Source organism: Eschrichtius robustus, chromosome 3 (assembly GCF_028021215.1).
Source record: "Eschrichtius robustus isolate mEscRob2 chromosome 3, mEscRob2.pri, whole genome shotgun sequence".
In the NCBI taxonomy this organism is placed as follows: Eukaryota; Metazoa; Chordata; class Mammalia; order Artiodactyla; family Eschrichtiidae; genus Eschrichtius; species Eschrichtius robustus.
Window position 1 is genome coordinate 104719708 of NC_090826.1, and position 19170 is coordinate 104738877.

General features: G+C 39.3%; 1 protein-coding gene across 1 annotated transcript in view; it reads right to left on the bottom strand.

Annotated features, from left to right (window-relative positions):
• SPAG17 (sperm associated antigen 17) overlaps positions 1-18912 on the bottom strand; it is a 218408-nt gene extending 199496 nt beyond the window's left edge. Inside the window, exon 1 of the mRNA XM_068538157.1 lies at positions 18826-18912. Within this exon, the coding sequence (XP_068394258.1) occupies positions 18826-18912 (87 nt within the window). The remainder of the gene's footprint in view (positions 1-18825) is intronic.
• Between the last annotated feature and the right edge of the window lie 258 nt (positions 18913-19170).

A 19170-nucleotide genomic window follows, 5' to 3' on the forward strand; every position in this document is an offset into this window, starting at 1 on the left:
AAACCCTCTCAAAAATAAGTGAAACATTGCACAGGGAACTTTATTCAATATCCTGTGATTAAACCATAATGGAAAAGAACATGAAAAAGAACGTATATATATGTATAACTGAATCACTTTGCTGTACAGCAGAAATTATAATAACACAACATTGTAAATCAAAAATACTTCAGTAAAATAAATTGACAAAAAAGCAAGTGAAAAGTAGCTTTTGGATGATGAGAGTGAGACTGCTTCCTTCTATTAGCACAAATAATCAGCTGATACAGGGGAAGACAAGGGCAGACACGTATGTCTGCTCTCTTCTGCTGCCTTTGCTAGCGTGTCAGGGGGTCTGTTGCCCTGGATGATCAGAGGTGAGATTCCCACAGTCATCTACCCTGAACTGATCAGAGCCTACGGAGGTCTATGAAGCAAAAGCCCCTACAAAAGCCCCAAATAAAATCAATGCAACATTGAAGAAGTCAGGTTCTGTCAAGAGTTATTTAATACCGTGCAGATATGCAAAGCTGTACTTTGTCAATATTCTGCTGAAAGGATAACCTTTTTGTTAAGTAGATTTACTGCCAAATGGACAGGGATTTGTGAATGTCTTTCTCATACCGGGTTTTTCCTTCAAAAGGAGTCTTGGATCTCCATCAGCAAAGGAGTGTTAGTATGGGCTGTTGGCCAGCAGAAGAAATATTTTTATTACATTGAACTGGCTGCTCTAATCGTATTTGTTAAAAAGGGATTCTAACTGTAAAATGAGTCGGAAATATGTTTTAAAAATGGGTACACATTACGTTAACAAACAAGAACAATATAAAGGACCAGGATATGCAGTTTGACTGTCTTTACTAAATAAGTTCTCGTTATAGACTCTCCTTTAATTATAGGTTCCTCACAATTTATTATAAAGACTATTCTTTGATGTATCGTCATCATGCTGTTAGAAGTGCTCCTTATTTAGGAATTAGTTCACGTGGCTGTCACATTTTCTCAACGAGATTGTAAGCTCTTTAGGTTGGAAAAATTGTTTTATGTGCTTTTGCAGCTCATAGTGTCCAATAGTGAACGGAAAACAGAGCAAGGCTCTCTATGTAAATATCTGTTGTTCAACAGAGAAGATGCTTAGAATGACAATTTTGACCCTGGGAATCATAAAGCACTAGAATGTCAGGTAACTGAGCAGGGCATACATAGCCTTGAAGTCCTTTGGGAGGAAAACAGACTGTATCTGATCTAACATGGTTCATACCAGGGTCATTAACAAGGGTGTGAAGAGTTGGACCCTGCTAAGCCATTCCTCTGCTAAAACATGTTTCCTGGGAGTGACTCAGACTAGCAACCAGACTGGCAACCAGGGGAATGAGGCATCTCTTCCTGACAGTAGGGAAAAGCCAAGGACTCACATACACACATGTGTTGATTATAAAACCATTCCTCCCATCTCTTTCCTTCTTCCTTCTTTCTCCCATCTCCCATCAAGAGATGATGTCCTGCTCCCTCTTCCCTTCTACCTACTGCCTACCGGCTGCAAATTCTATGATTCCTTTCTCTTTCAAGACCCCTTTGATATTCTTAGAGCTTGATTCTACGGTGGAAGGTATCAGGGTAGGGTGGGGAGAGAAGGAGCCACATATAAAATGAGCCCTCTAGGTCCAGAATCTGAACCTGACCCTTGCCCCCTGCAGCAACACTACCACCGGGTCTGTCTACCCTAATCTGACCTCGCCCAAGAGTGTGCTGGATCTGATTGCCCACAGCTCTTCCTGACTCTGTTCGGTGGGGCTGTGTTGGTAACCTGAAACTTGCTGTGGTGGGAGCATATAAACTAAGGCAATGGCAAATGCTACCAATAAGAGCTTTCCTCCTGGAGAGCAGGTGATTAAACATTTACCAGCACACTGAGGGCCCCCATCCCAGGAAGGCCTGTTGGTCTAAGGCTGGCTTAGAGATGAATTTGATTTAAAAGGCCAAGGCTGTCTCTGCGAAAATACTGAGGGCAAAGCAGATTCGCTCCATCTATTGCCCCTCCCAACCCCAATACACATTGTGCAGCAGTGTGCTATGTGAATTCATAATTAAGTGTCTGCTGATGTTGTTTCAGGTGTGGCCCAGCCTTAAGCACTATCCTTCAAAATGGGCTCTATAAAAACAGGTGACAAGGTAAGGACAGAGAGGTCACTGTGGGAAGAGCAGGGCCAACCTACCCCAAGGTTCTCCTTTCCTCTTGGCCATCTCAGGGGTCTACTTCCACACACAGGATCTGAGCACTGGGGTCATTGTCATGGGAGGGCCCCAGCACCCCTTGCCCATAGGTGACGGGGCTCCCTCATATTTTGGTGGCCCCTTGGAGAAGCACAGGTCATTGTGGCATAGTAATTAAGAGCCTGGACTCAGGAGACAGAATGCCTGTTTTTGAATCTCAGCAAACCAGCTGTGTGTCCTTGGGCAAGTTACTTAACTTCTCTGTGCCTCATGTATAAATGAGGGTAACTACAGTACCTACCTTTTGGGATTGTTGTGAAGATTGAATGAGACAATCTACAGAGAATCTTTCTGAGCACAGCACTTAGCAACAATCATAGCCATCATGATGGATATTATTTTGGGGGCTTCTCCTTGGGTTAGTCATTAGAACAAACATGGTTGTTCCATACATGCTGTTTCAAGTGTGGAAAGTTTAGGGGTGAATGAAGAAAAAAAAAATTCAAACAGAGTATCAACAGCTGCCTCATGAGTGACAGTCAACTTGTAAAATAATTTTCTCTTTGATAACAATAAACTTGTTAACTAATATAGTTTTAAAATATTTTAGGTCTTTGTAAGAGAGGCCAAAAATCATGAACACAGGATATTTAAAATGCTACAGGTAAAGAATTCTCAGAGCTGTGGGAGAGGATGTGAGGGCGAGGCAGGAGGGAACTTTAAATCCTTTTGCACCTGGTGCAGGTTTGTCAGCAATGTCAACCCATCATCGACTGTGAAAAGACATCGATTAGAGTTAAGTAAGGAGTACAGAGGCTGACTATGGAGACGATGAGTTCTGAGGTAGCCACACAGAGGACCATCTACCAGGCTGATTTTCATTAGAGATGGGGACCTGCTTACTTGGTTTTAAACAAATAAGAACTTGGCTTTGAAATATATCAGGTAGGGCTAGTTCTTAAAAACAAAAGCAAAGTGACTGAAGTTTATTCTTGATAGAGAGACTTAGTGCATCCCTCTCTCCAGATAAGATGGGCTCCCTGACCTGCTGCTATATCCTGGCTTCCCTGGGCCCTTACAGGTGAATTTCTAGAATTCACCATCCCCTTCTCCTGGGTGGAATAAAATTTATCCACATCACCTCCTATTCAGCTCAGGGCCTTAATAGTTGATTTTGGCAACTGGATGAATAAATATACCTCAAGGCTTTAGTGAAATTTAGTATTTAAAAAAATACTTTAAAAGGTATCTTTTTCTTTCCAGACTATCTTCATTTTCAAAAAGGAATCCCAGTGACTCCTGGACTAACTCAAAGGGATGCCCTGCTAAGGAGAGTATTTTAGGCAGTGGGCTGGGCCAGTGTAAAAGGTTCCCCTAGAATCATACCACCTGGATAACTTCCTACTTTGCCCATGTGCCTGGCATATAGTAGCATTCAATAAATGTTTCTGGAACTTAGCAGCCAAAACCACACACTAAAGAGAAGTTTTACACATGCTTAGTATGAGAATGCCAACTAAGTATGTGGCATTTTATCGGCTACACTCAGCACTTTGGAAGGAACCATGTCTCTGAATCACTGAGCATTTGAATGAAAGGAAGAGCATATTCTCTGGACGTTCAGACAACACTGTAATGTCTTATGTTCACTGATGAGAACTCAGAAGCCTAGAAGCATCTTTACTGTGTATGCACATACTACCTGTCTGGTGTTCCTTGTCTTCATGAATCTTAAACGTGATCACTAACTAAAATTACCGAAGTTCTAGTGTAAAGATGCAGAGCTCTGAAGTGGTATCGAATTCTGCCTCTGTAGTTTCTCTGCTAAATGACCTTGGATCTATCTTTGTGACTCAGTTTTCTCATTTATAAAAATGGGGCTAATAATAGAAACTTCCAAAGGTTGTGGGAAGTCTCTAAAGATAAAATATATATATTGAAGCATTTTGTAAATTGTAAAGCTACACGCAAAGGTAAAATATTAATGCATGCAAAGAAAAGATTACGATTCTCCTTAGAAAATTTTGCAAAAAATGGGTTAAAACAGGTGATTATTTCTGTAATTTTGAATCTGGATATGTCCTGAGGATCTTCTTTGGACAGTTTAGCCTCTGAGCTTAGGCTGCTTGATTGTTTGTCTTTTGTTTTTCAGGGTTCTTGGCTCATCCCAGCAATCTAGTACATGAGTCTAATTCGGTTTTGCTCCATGCATCAGAGAGTTTTAAGACAGCTATTAAAACACCACATGGAAAAGCTTTGCAGGGAATTCTACTCCACAGAGAAACCACAGAAACCACTACACACCTTAACTATCTCCCCACCCCCAGAGTTGGCTAAAATTACAGCTCCATTATGTTAGTACAATCCAACCAATTTTATTGCTTGGAGCAAAATCTGAGGTCCAAAATGAACTTCAGAACATAAAAAAGTAAGGCAAACCTCAAAAGGAAACAAGCTTCTTTGGGTTTTCAAACAAATATTACATATCAGAGGCATTCTTCTAACGGAGGAGACCAAGCAAAGCCAAGAGGAGTCCTGCTAATTGCTCCACGAATGTAAAGTTGGAATCAGGGACTCACCCCAAAGAAAGGAGATCTCTTTTCATCATCAGATATTAAAGGCTACAACCTTTCATCAACTCCCTCCTCAGACATGAGACCTCTTTGTGCCTTCCTCGAGTCCCTTCAGTGTTGAATTACTATCTTCCACATTAAAAATTAAGATATATTTTCAAGACTCAATATGAGCTCATTAGTTATCCTAATTTAGCCCTTTCCTCTTTTTTTCCCCCCACCTTCCTTTGTCTAATTAAATGTCATTTTTTCGCTAAGCATTGTGACATAGTCCATGAACTCGTATGGCTTTGGCACTACAGCTACACAAAGGAAACAAAATAACCAACCAATGCTCTTTCTAATGAGCCATCCATGCTCCATAGCTGCTGCTTGGTTTGTTACATCTCACTTGTCATTTGTTCACTACAAAGCCACCGATACAGTTTAATTTCTACATTCATCTTGGGTGAGTGCGGAACACCCAAGGATACTTCTGACTATCACAAGGATATAAGACTGTCCTGATTACAAGCACTCTATCCTATTTGCCCCACATTCAATAAAATGTCTAAGAAATGCCAATATTTTGGTAACCAAATTTCATTCCCCATACGGTCTCTAATACCTGGAAGCAGAACAAAAATTCTTTGTCTGACAACCTGCTCTGATTTTTAGGTCTAAAGCTATGGTCTTCAAATTATGATGTGGGAAAGAAGGGACATCCAAGGATGATCCCAGGCAGTATCAGATCTTCTAGGTACCTGAGTTTGTGTCACGTTAGTAGGGAACGATGAGACTATCCAAACACTCCCTGAGGGTGTCAGAAAAACTATGAGCGTGTACCTTGAGCAAGAAGTGTGGTAGAGAATCTGTGTTCTGCCTCAATTCAACAAAAAAAGAGGCGGAGTTCAACTCAACCAGCATTTATTACATTACTCTGGTTAAATGTCCGAGATGTAACAAACTGTAAAGGATACCCAAAAATGACTAAGATAGGAGTTTGAAAGTGAGCAAACAGTGCTTATACATGAAAATAAGTTCCTTAAAAGGTCTTTTCCTTGTGCAAGCTACTTGGCCACCCAGTTGCTTTGACTGGCCTGTCAAAGGATTTAGGGTGCGTTGCTCCCCAGAGCTCGTTCTGTGCGGCAATCCTGACTTTTCCAGCTGCCCAGGACCCAAGAGTTGTTTGTTCCAGGGACGCAAGAGGTGATGGAGATCTGCCTCTGAGTGAGGAAACTGGGGTAAAACCTCCAAACCGTCAAGTGAAGGGTTAAATGTATTGATTGGTACCAATCAATCCTAGTGGGAGGGCAGGTTGGAGTGTGGGTGGGTATCTGAGGCAGTTCCTGAGATCTTTTTCCTAGACTGTTTGTAATTTCCTTCAGATCTCCACTCAACTGTCCCTGTTGTAGGGGAGGGTTTCTAGGAGGTGGACAAGGTGAGGTGAAGGACAGCCGGGAGGGGAGGTGTCACTGAAGCCAGAAGAACAGTGGTGTATGGCGTCAAAGGCAATTAGAAGGTTACCATTGACCTTAGCAAAAGCAGTTGTACTTGAGTGAAACTGCTTCCTGCTCGTTGCTTCACTCCTGCAATTCTGCGTATACGCCCTCATAATTCACATATCTCCTTTATAATATGAACCTCACACGGTTTAAGGACCACATGACAATATATTCTAAGTTAATGATTATGATAAATTTCAAGCCCTAGACCTGGTTATGGTTATTAATGTTCCCTAACTACACAGGTACATGGAGTCTATTTATTGGTTACATCAGGGCAGTAATTCATTATAATTATCCCTTTCCTATTGATTCCCTAATATAGTCCTTACAATAGCTCTTTCAATGTTATAATGAAAAGACCACTGGATTTAGTATCAGAAAACCTGATCATTAGTCCTGATTCCAACCACGTGGTCTTGGAAAAACACTCATGTACTCAGAACCTGGACCTTAACAAAATAATACTTACAGTAGGGAGTCATTCATTCATTCAATAAATATTTACTGAGGAGTTACTATGTGTCAAACATTGAAATGGGCATTAGGAATAGAATGCATAGGCATAAGGCATAATCACTACCCTTAAATAGCATCAGCCTGGGGAAGAAAAATCCACAAATAACAGAGAAAAGAGATTATAGTTAAAAGTATTTCATAAGAAAGTGCTGTATAAAGTATCCATTTCTTTTATTATATTGTTTATCCTAATTTATTCACTAATAACTTTTGCTATGTGGGTACCTATGCTACGCTGGAAATGAAGGATGCAAAGATTAATAAGACAAGGGAAATTAAAGGAAATGAAATAAATCTGTATTTCTCAGCATGGTTAGACTTGAAAACATAATGATGAATTTAAAAAAAGATAAATTGCAGAACTGGTAAGTACAATATGGAACCATTTGTATAAATTAAAAAAATCATAAACAATATTACATAATATTCATGGATATAGATAAATAGATACATAGATAGGCTCAGAGGACATGCATTCATGACAATGTGTGCTCCTAGGAAGGGAGAGAAAGGAATGGAACAGGGGCTGGGGGTAAGGACAAAGTGTTCTTCCATTTTTTCCCCAGTGTTTATTTTAAAAAAAAGAAAGAGAAACTAGCAATTGTCATGATGGTACAAATGTCCCTGTTATATTACCCTTTGTGCTTTCCTGCATTAAAAACGAAGGAAGTCTCTGCTCTCAAAAGACCTACATTCTAGTAAGGGAGGCAGATATGTGCACAGTCATAACGTAAAATGATACGGGTTTTACTGTAGACCGCATCTCTCCCTGCGTCTTATGTCCCTGCCTCATGGGCAGATGCCGCTTGAAGAAAGAGTCGAAGGAATTCTTTGCCTATGTCTCTTGCTTGTCAACCTTCTATCTACACAGTGGCCACACCTCCACCTCCTCAGAAGAGCAAGGCTCTCTTGCTTAGGTTTCTTCCCCTTTTCACATTTTCATCTCAGTATGTCCTTCACCAGTCTCAAGAACTTGCTCCTTTTTCTCGGGCTGAGGGAAAGATTCTGATCCTTTCTCTTTTGTACTAGAGCAAATGACCCACTTTCTTTTGACCTGCTTTTCCAGATTGTTCCGTCAATCCTATCTCTCCCCCTCCAGTTTTCAATCCCTTCCTCCCCTCTCCTCTCTATCCCATTTCACAAATGCGCAGCTATCTTCACCTAATCCCAGTCTCCCCGCTAACCATTTTCCATAGGATCTTCTTTTCTTCATAGTCAAACTCCCCAAACATGGGACCTAGCACTTGAGGCCCTGGATCCTGATAAGCCACAGTATTGCTCCCACCTCCCTCCCTCACCTCCACCACCATTCACTCTATTGAAACTGCATCCTTTAAGATCACTAATTGTGTCCTCATCACCAAATATGGTTGCCTTGCCCTGTTCTCCCTAGATCTCCATAGGTGGGGACTTCAAATGCCACTTCGTGCCCTTCTCCCTGGCCTGATTTCCATGACACAGCACTGTTCTCATTCTGTCTTTATTCCTTTGGCTGTTTCTTCTCTGACCATCAGGCTCTTTCCTTTCTTTCTACCTCATAAATGAGGACCTTTAGATATTCCATAGAATTCTGTGCTCAACCTTCTGTTCTCCTCCTGGCACATTCTGTCTATTGGATATTCTAGGTCCTCCCACAGCATCCACTCCGCTTCTCTGCTGACAATCCCTAAGTCGATGTCTCCAACCATGGGCTGTGCGTTATGGTCCGTGGACTTCCTGATGAATTTCTACTTTGATGTTCTACCATCATCTCAAACTCAGAATGTCTGAAAGCTGAGTCCTTTACCTCTCTGTATACCCTAAAAGCAAAACAAACAAAATCCCCCCATCACAAACAATAAAAGGCATCCAAGTTCATTTAACTGAATTTGTCAGTTTCTGAGACTTTCCATTTTTCCCAGTCATCATATTTCAAATCCTCCCTCATTCTCCTTTTGTATATGCAATCACAGTTACTTTCCTTCTAGAATTTCTTGGATCTGTCACTTCCTTTTTATTCTCATGGTGATTCTGCTAGTTCAACCTATAACTACCTCAAACCTAGACCACTGAAAATACCTTCCACAGGGTCTATTCGAGCCTCCAGCTTCTTCTATCTCTAACCTATTAATTTTTTCTAGGACATCAATTTAATCATTTCATGCTTCCCTCACAGAAAGTGTTTTAATTGTCTAACTCTTAGACTCTAATGGGATAAGTCCAAACTCTATCTTACTAGAATTCAAAATCCTTTACATTCTCTTCCCCACATATTTTAAACACCGTATCGCCCATTATTTCTAAACTCTCACAGCTCTCAAATTGTTCTATGTAAGTTCTTGAGCCTTAATTTTCCCACGTAAATAGGAATAATATTTTTAGAGCTGTTGTGAGGATGAACCATGATAGTGTGTGTAAAGCACCTAATCCAGTGCCTAGTGAGTGGTTAATTATGTATCACAAACATGTCATGTGTTTTCTCAGCTCTCTGTTTGCTCGGCATGGCATGGTCCTTTTATACAGAATTCCTTGCTTCCAGGTGAAGTTCCTGCTTCATCTGTGGCTCTTTCCCTAAACATCTCAGCCCAACAGTGACCGCTGTGTCCTCTGCTTGCCTGTGAAAACTCATTATCAGTACAATACTAGTAACATAGTACTTACACTGAGGTCATGATATTAGTGTGGGTCTTCAGCTTTAGTGTGCATCAGAATCATGTTTGTTAAAGTACAAATCTAAGTACAAACTAGGCTCCACCCCGAGTTTCTGATTCAGTAAGTCTACGGTGGGGCCTGGGAATTTGCATTTCTTATAAGTTCCCAGGCAATGCTGTTGCTTCTGGTCTAGGGATTACACTTTTAGAATCACTGGTGTCTATGTTTTCTCAGATTAGCTCTAGGTGGCAGGAATGCTGTATTGTTCCTTTTTCCATTGACCCATCCTCCCCTTTCTATACATCCCAGGTAGTACATAGGGCAGTAGTTTAATACAAAAGGAACAAATGTTTTTCGACTGAATTTAATCACTTACTGAAGCTATGGTCAAACTCCATATTCACTAGCTGGTTGTACTCAGTCTTAAACCATTTCCAATATTTAAAAATCTACTAAAGGAGAATGTCTTAGTGATGGCAGGTAAACGACATATTATTTGTATATAAAAACCACATTAGATATAGATAGAGCCTCAAGCTTCGATTCTTCATGTTAGTAGAGAGGTATATGGACTCTAGGAATTTAATAAAGGAAATTATTTCTATTTTCCTTTGGAATGCATTTTTAAAGTTATATTTTGGGATGGGCCCATCTTACATTCTAGAAATTCATAATGCTTTAAATAATTCCCCTTTGAAAGTATGTTTCTGTGTCAAGGACCACTCTCTGCTTCCTCTGAAGCCTAGAGCTGGACTGGCGGTGAGGGGGATTAGAAGGAAGGTGTCCACACCAAAATAGGACAGAGGAAGAAAAAGAGGGAGAACTTTCAGAAGACATTAAAAGGGTAATTTTGTCCCCAAATCTGGGGAAGATAATGGTTGGCAACTTAGTAATTGCTATTCTCCCCCTGGCTCACCCATGACTCAACTGCTACTGGGCTAAAGAAACATTACAGAAAGAAGCTCCAGCTCCACAGCTGACAATGTTTAGGGCTTGGAATTGACCAGTGGGGTACGTCTACTATAGACTTACATAAGGAAGATCTAGGAAGGCATCCATCTTTCCTAGCTTGATTTTATTTTAATCCCACTTTTTCCAGCTCAAACTGAACAATTCAAGATGAACAATCTTTCCTACTGAATTCATTTAAAACATTTAAATACAGTTCTTTTGTTTCAAGATGCTTGTTCGTTTGACTGAAAATTTTCATTGACCAAATTAAGTTGGATAATTTTAAAGACTTTTTCTAGCAGCTAAAATTCAAAGTAGAGAGGAAACTTTCAACCTCCTTGATTTTGGAGGAACACTGGCTTCTATAAAATAAGACTAATTAGAGATGCTGATGAGGTCAACATGGACATAAAGCTAAAGAAAAAATGCTGCCAAGGAGGCTGAGAACAAACTTCCAGTGAAGCCACCAATAGACCCTCTGTGTGGTATACTCTGTGTAAAATGAGAGAATTTCTTCAGCTGCTTTGAAGACAGTACTGATGAGGGTATAGCCAGAGGTCCAGTTCCCATATGGACTTCACGTGACCCCAAATTCTGCTCCACACGACCAAAATCTTTGGTCTCTAGACATGATTGCTCTTAATTACTAAACACAAGAGGGACTAAGCAAAAAACTTTCTTCAGAAAAACAGATCATCATTGCTTTAAATATGTTTTAAAGTGTATACCCTTCTGAGCAAAAGTGACATCTTCATCACAAAGAATAAAATAACACATTCACAGTTATTTCCATCTCAAAGGTTGAAAATATGGTCCTAATAAATCATTTTTCCACAAACATTTTCCTAGGTTGGTGCTAAATCTATAAGATATGCATGACAAGTTAAACTATAAACATTCTCTAATGCTTCACCTTTACGATTACAATAACAAGTGTGAATAATGAAACGTTTTCTATCCTTGCTCAGCCATCTAAATACTTGATGTGAAGACAGAGGTAGCTGACATAATGGAAAAGAATATGAGAAAGAATGTGTGTGTGTGTGTGTGTGTGTGTGTGTGTGTGTATAAAACTGAGTCACTTTGCTGTATAGCAGTAATTAACACAACATTGTAAATCAACTATACTTCAATAAAAAATTCAAAAAAAAGACAGGCAGTTGAAGTCAATATTCCTAACCTTAAACTAGTTTAACCAAAACTCAATTATTAAATACATATATGGAGTCATAGACAGTTTTAGAGATCACTTGATTTTTCATTGGTGCTTATATAATTTGGTGGATTTCCTCTCCATTTCTATTCAATATATCCTGCCTGAGTAACTGTTATGCTGTCTGTACCACCCAAGGCCACACACTATAGTCATATTTAGCAGAAAACACAATAAGAACAACACAAAGAATCATGATTGTGAGGGGTGAGGACAAGGGGAAGCCAGGAAACAATTTATTTAATTTTAGAAAGCATTTCACAAGTTTACATACCAAAAACATTGAGTTACCATGGAAGGAGAGGAAATGTTTTGCCACAGAGAACTGGCTAAAAAACAAAGGCGAAGTTAAGCAGACATCTCTCTGGATGGAGAAGTGTTAACAGCAGGGAGCCCTGGGAACCTTCCTTGTATATGTCTTATTTAACTGCCTTTATACAAAATACATAAATAGTTACAGTGAAACACAAACTTTCAGAATTTAATGCTAGGCGATTTCTTTCATTGCCATTTAGTCCAATTCCTTCATTTTGCAGATGAGGGTAAAGAATCTATGACATGGAGACTTGGTCAAGGTGACACAGCTAGCAAGAAGCATGTCCTGATTCCTAGACAATGGGCCTTCCTCTGCCACCCTGCCTTGGCTTCACTGGCAGATGTTGTGACAATGACATTGTGCCAAGGGGATAATTAAACACTGCAGGGAGATTTCACAAAGCCTTCTGAGTTGAGCAAGCATGTGTGTCAGATGAGATTCAGTGTGGAAAATATAAGTAAATGTATTGAAGAAAACATAATCTAAACTCCAGTCAGAAGTTTAGAGGCTTTATATGACCCAGCAATCCCACTTCTAGGCATATATCCAGAGAAAACTCTAATTTGAAAAGACACGTGCACCCCAATGTTCATTGCAACACTATTTACAATAGCCAAGACATGGAAGCAATCTAAATGTCCATCGACAGAATAATGGATAAAGAAGATGTGGCATATATAGAGAGAGAGAGAGAATACGACTATATTAGTAGAATACTACTCAGCCATAAAAAGAATGAAATAATGCCATTTGCAGCAACATGGATGGACCTAGAGATTATCATATTAAGTGAAGTAAGTCAGAGAAAGACAAATACCGTATGATATTACTTATATGTAGAATCTAAAATATGATGCAAATGAACTTATTTACAAAACAGAAACAGACTCACAGACATAGAAAACAAACTTGTGGTTACCAAAGGGGAAAAGGGGTGGAGGAGGGATACATTAGGAGTTTGGGGTTAGCAGACACGCACTACTATATATAAAATAAACAACAAGGTCCTACTACACAGCATAGGGAACTATATTCAATATCCTGTAGTGAACCATAATGGAAAAGAATATGAAAAAGAATATAGATATATACCTGAACCACTTTGTTGTACACCAGAAACTAACACAACATTGTAAATCAACTATGCTTCAATTAAAAAGAAAGAAGTTTAGAAGCTTTGATGATCAGTTACAGGAAAGGTGCCTATATGTAATCCTTCCCCATAACCATCAGCTTAATGTGCTGCAGTTCCATTGAAATGCCTTGGCTCACCAGATCTAGAAAAAAAGTGGGAACAAAATAGAAAACATTACCCTACAACTGTACAAAACCAGAGGGTCTAAGTACTTGGAAAGTTGTGTTGAGTTTTAGGCATAAAACCTAAAAAGAGATTGAATAGCTGGAAAGAGTCACAAAATGGCAAATAAACTGGTCATAGGAAAGGAGGGACTTCACTGGGAGGACTGACTGAAACAAATTTAGGAGAGAGAGGGGAAACTATTACTATACAGTAATATAGTACTGAGTACAGCCACAACTACTGAGCCCACACGCCACAACTACTGAAGCCCACACACCTAGAGCCCGTGCTCCGCAACAAGAGAAGCCACCACAGTGAGAAGCCCGCACACCGCAATGAGGGGGAGCCCCCGCTTGCCGCAACTAGAGAAAGCCCATGCAGCAACAAAGACCCAACATGGCAAAAAAAAAAAAAAAAAAAAGAATCATTATTTAAAAATATGTGGATATTTATATTAAAGAAGAGTCGAAGGCTTAATCAAGAAGCAAAATCTTAATGATAAATATAAGGCAAATGACAATGAGTAGCCATTCCCTTAAGCTGGGTATTAGGGACCTAAAATCATCATTACAAAATGAAATCAGTGAATTGGAATAGTGAGGCTGGCTGGGTTAGGGAATGTGTAGATTGCCATAGTTTTTTTCTGTTTTTTTTTTTTTTTTAACATTTTCTATGGTGGGTCGCAGTAAGTGAATGAAATAATTGCTGTGCCAATAGTTGGTCTCACAAGTTATGGCTGCCTTCTTGCTACACCTAAAAAGGAGAACTTAAACTTGGAACAAATGAAAAGAAATAACCATCTTGGATAATCTGAAAATATGGAAGTACTTAAGAATTAAAACTAACAAAATCCCAAACCAAATCAACTCAAACAAACTTTGGAAAACCCTCAAATTCTGAAGAGCATATTTGGGACAAAAGTCTATAATACCTTAAAGAGAAAAAGAAAAGGATTTGTATCTGGCTTCTGAATATTCACTATACTGGTATCATGCTGTCACTTAACACAGATAACATTGTGAGGATTTTCCCCACTGTGTTAACACAAAAGTCTTGATCATAACACAAGATTCCATTTGAAACATGTAGCTCACTCATTTTGAAGCCACGTGATGATCTGTAGGCTTCTAAAAGGAATGGCTATGCTGTTTGAACAATTTTGGTAAATGTTCCTAAATTTTCGTGAGCAAAGCTTCTACTAATCTCCCCTTCCCCAGCATCACCTGCTATGTAGGTTTGTAAGAGAAGGAAAAAATCAGAGTTGATTACAAAATCTCTCAGACCACAGTAAGATCAGCAAGATGGCCAACTAGAAAGCTCTAGGCCCTCTGTCCTTCACAGAAACATTCGAAAAACAACCAGAGATTGACTAAAATAACTTTATAGGAGCTCTGAAACTAGTCAAAGATCTAAAGCAACCGAATGAATGCCCAATCAATAAAAAGCCACATTCAATATGGTAGGAAATTTTGTGGCACTTCTACTCTCCCTTGCCCCACCCTTTCTCTGGAGAAAGGACAATCTTTTCAATAATTCGTGCTGGGAAAACTGGATATTTACATGCAAAAGAATGAAGTTGGACTCTTACCTCATACCACAAATAAAAAATAACTAAAAATGGACCAAAGACCTAAATGGAAGGCAGAAAACTCTTAGTAGAAAACATAGAGTAAAATCTTCATGACTCTGGGTTTGGCAATGATTTCTTTGATATGACACCAAATGCATAGTAAACAAAAGAAAACTTAAACTGAACTTCATCAAAATTAAAAACTTTGTACATCACAGTGCACAAAGAGTAAAACAGCAACCCATGAAATAGGATAAAATATTTGCAAACCATGTATCTGATAAGGGATTAATATCCGGAATATATTAAAAAAACAACTCAACAATTTAACAATAAAAAACCAAGCAACTTGACTAAAAATTGGCAAAAGAAGATACACAAATGGCCTAAAAGTACATAAGAAGATGTTCAACATCAAAAATAATCAGGGAAATGCAAATCAAAACCACAGTGAAATACTACTTCACACCCATTAGGATGGCTGTTATATAGAAGTATATAAATAAAAAACACAGATTGTTAAAAGCATTTGGTGAGGATGTGGAGAAACTGGTGGGAATATAAAAATGTTATAGCTGCTATGGCAAATGGTATGGCTGTTTCTCAAAAAATTAAACATAAAATTACCATATGATTTGGCAATTCTACTTGTGGATGTACACTCAAAAAATTGAAAGCAGGGACTCAAACAGATTTTTGCACACTCATATTAATAGCAGCATTATTCACAATAGCCAAGAGTTGGAAGCAACCCAAATGGCCATCAACGAATGAATGGATAAATAAAATGTGGTCTATACATACAATGAAATATTATTCAGCCTTAAAAACAAGGAAATTCCAATACATGCTACAACCTGAATGAAGCTTGAGGACATTATGCTAAGTGAAATAAGCCAGTCATAAGAAGACAAACACTGTATGATTACATTTACATGAGGCACCTAGAGTAGTCAAATTTGTAGACACAGAAAGTAGAATGGGGGTTGCCAGGTGCTGGGGGGAGGGAGGTGGGGGAACTAGTTAATGGATGTATTTTCAGCTGGGGAAGATGAAAGAGTTTTGAAGATGAAAGGTGGTGGTGGTTGCACAACAATGTGAAGATACTTAATGCCACTGAATGGTATATTTTAAAATGTTTAAAATGGTAAATTTCATGTTCTGTATATTTTACCACAATAAAAAATACAAATAAGAATATCTTAGACCAAAATGTTTCCAGATAGCACTTTCTGTCACTGAGCACCTGGGTTAACATATCCTCCTCTCACTGTGGCCAACAGAGGCTGCCTTGAGAGTTTCATGAAAAGATTTTAATTTCTATGACACCACAGTATCTTTAACTTCTTAATGCTGCTAGATATCATAAATATGTCTATGTCATATAAAGCCCACACTAAGATGCATTTTTATAATCTTGTACCTAAATATTTCCTGTATATCTAATTTGAGGTGTGATATTTGGCATATGTTAATAATACAATATACTCACAAATAATATTATTTATTCACATATACAATAATAAGCTAAATATTTGGCACATGGATAGCAAAGTTAGTAAATGACCATTTGATTGACACAATTAATTTATGAGCAATGTACCCCCAGGAGCCGTCTAACCTACATTTTCCTCTCTCTCAATTTAAGTGTCCTAGATTTATTTAAGGCACATGCTGGTCTCCTTTCCTAAAATAATTGTCCTCCTTCCTTCTACCCACTCAAATTCTACCTATTTTTTAGAGCTCAGCCAAAGGAAAGTGTTTTATAAAGCATTTCCTGGCTATCCCAGCCCACTTTCATCCTCCTAACGTCTAGACTCTATATAATCATTTAGTACTTAGTAATAGACTGCCTTGTATTATTTGCTATCATTTTATGTTTTAGAACCAACTAAAATGTACTGAGAAATTGATGATTATTCTAGCCTGAAAGGACAGCCCAAAACAGTGATACAAGGTACATTCACTAAAAGCAAATTGTGAACTTGCTTATTCTCTGTCAACTCTAGTGCAGCTCAATACGAATATGAGTTCAAAATCACTATTGATTAGGATTACTAAACTGGCTTATGGAAGACTGGGAGGAAAAATTCCCTCTCTGCGACCCCCAATACACACGCAACACACACACACAGTAGCACACACATACTCAACCACGTACACTGGAGCACAGTTTGCACAGAAGTAGCAACTTTATGGAAAGAAACTCTGGAAACTAAAGCAGTAACATTTTTTGAGCACCCAATATGTGCAAAGCACTTTGCTGAGCCCTCTGAATAAGGAATTCACACATCTATAGTCATCTTTAACCAAAATTCAGAGTCTATTACATTGGTGGTTAGGGCATGCTTCTGGGCATTGGCTTAATCTGGGAATTTTCCTCTTGGATCAGACATGAAACCAAGCTGAGAAAAAAATATGAGAGGAGGTGGAGGGTAGTTGTCTTCCCCCTGCAATAAAGAACCCATATTTCAACAAACTGAAGAAGTTTACTTGTTGTAGTTAAAACTACATATTGCTTTGAGTTCAAATTCTTTCTATTAATATATAAGATTTATTGAAATTATATTGTTTAAACAGGAACAAGAAAGCTGAAAATTATTTCAGGTTTTCAAGCCATAAGGAAAAATAGTGCCTTTAGGTTTTCCACTCAACTAGGAAAATTATAGCTTCATATTTGCAGCACTAAAGCTAATGCAATGTCAGCAGCTCCATCAAACTCTGTTGTTCAGCAGTTTATAATTCAAGCAGAAATGTTCACTCCAAGCCCAAACTTGGCCTACACAATTTCAAAGAAAATGAAGAAAAAATTATTTTGGCTAGTGCTAACTTATAAAAGCAAAAGAGAGGGTGCTTTTATAGAGTATTTCAAAAAACATCTAAGAATTTGAGAACGTAACTGAGAATTACTGAGTTGACATCCTTCATTCCTAAGGTTATAGAAATAACCCCAAATTCCATGACATCATGTCAGCGTCGGCAGTATCTTAACTATTTTCATGAAGTTCTTCATCTGGTAGAATTTCATATCAGACAGAATTACTGTTCATAGGGAAAAAACAATTTTAGTGGAAAATAGGACAAATAGGTAGACATTTCTCGTGAGGGCATCATAAGACTTTACATGTATTTTTCCTTTAAGTACTAACTCTCTAGTGAAACATACACACACATAGAAAATGAAAAAAAAAATTCTAGTTTTTAAAGTGTTTTGCAATGGCAGGCTGGAATTCCCAGAATCTAGCTTCCTCCTTCCAAATGTCATCTTAAAAACAACTTAGTGTTGAAGTGAATTTCTGGCAGCGGACGACAGGAACTATTGGGCTGACCAGCTCACTGGAGGTGGGTGGGTGTGAGTGAGGGGGGGAGCTAGTCAGTTCTGGGACGGCAATTTGAAGTCATGTGGCAGGTGGGTTATAGATTGCCTTTGTGTCATCCTACAGATGAGTCTAGCAGCCAACCCCTCATTACTCTGATCTCCTACAGTATCTTCAAAATACATCAAAACTTTTGATATTGTGGTATCAGGGCATTACATAAGAAAGTCATCCTTTCCTATCTGTAGCAGGCTCACTTGTATTAAATATGTTGATACCTTAGGTACTGCATGTCTGTTTTCATACAGCATTTATTAAAGCTGTACTATGCACCAGGCTACAGATGATCCAACAGGATTTCTTTCTTCAGGAGAAGTCAGGAGGAAGCGAGCAGTTCATGAAGACAACTCCAGTACAATTGTGGAGTGCCATCTGGATGACTTCACTGAAAAGGATGCTGAGGTGTCAGAAGGACACCTCGTCTCTTCACCACCACGCACCTTTCACCACCTTTTGAAATCCGCTTCCCCTTCCTTCTTCCCTTAACGCTCATTTGGTCAAGCACTCCCTGCGGATGGGACCCTGGGTCGTTTTGTGTGAAACCATCAGGCCTGGGAGAGCAGTACCAAGTACAATTTTCGGAGGGGACAGCGGTGGCGTCTGGAAGGGAAGGCTAGCCTGGCAGAGTTGCCTGCAGGGTCTGGTCGGGCTTTAGCATTGCGGGGGCGCAGAGAGGATTTATGGGGTTCTGGGCATACCTGGTTGAAGGGTGAGGCGATGAGCGAGGGTTCCCATATCTTAGAACCTGTGGTCGCCGTCCCGCCTTTCTCTTTTTTGGGTGCCATGCCGAGAACGGGAGGAGCATTGGCCTCTAAACAGGCCTTAGGCCTGGACTAAGCGTCCCCGCTGCCATAGTAACCGAAGCCACGCCCAGTTCCTGAAGGAATTGTCTCCCCTCTGCCAAACCTGTTCTGAATCCTCAGGTCAACCGCTTCTGTCGCCATGGCAACCGAGTTTCCTGGAGCCCGCTGCAACTTGTGGGCGGGACTCCAGTCCCCTTGGTGAAATCTTAGGATTTCCTAGCAGAAGGAATGTGCAAGTGG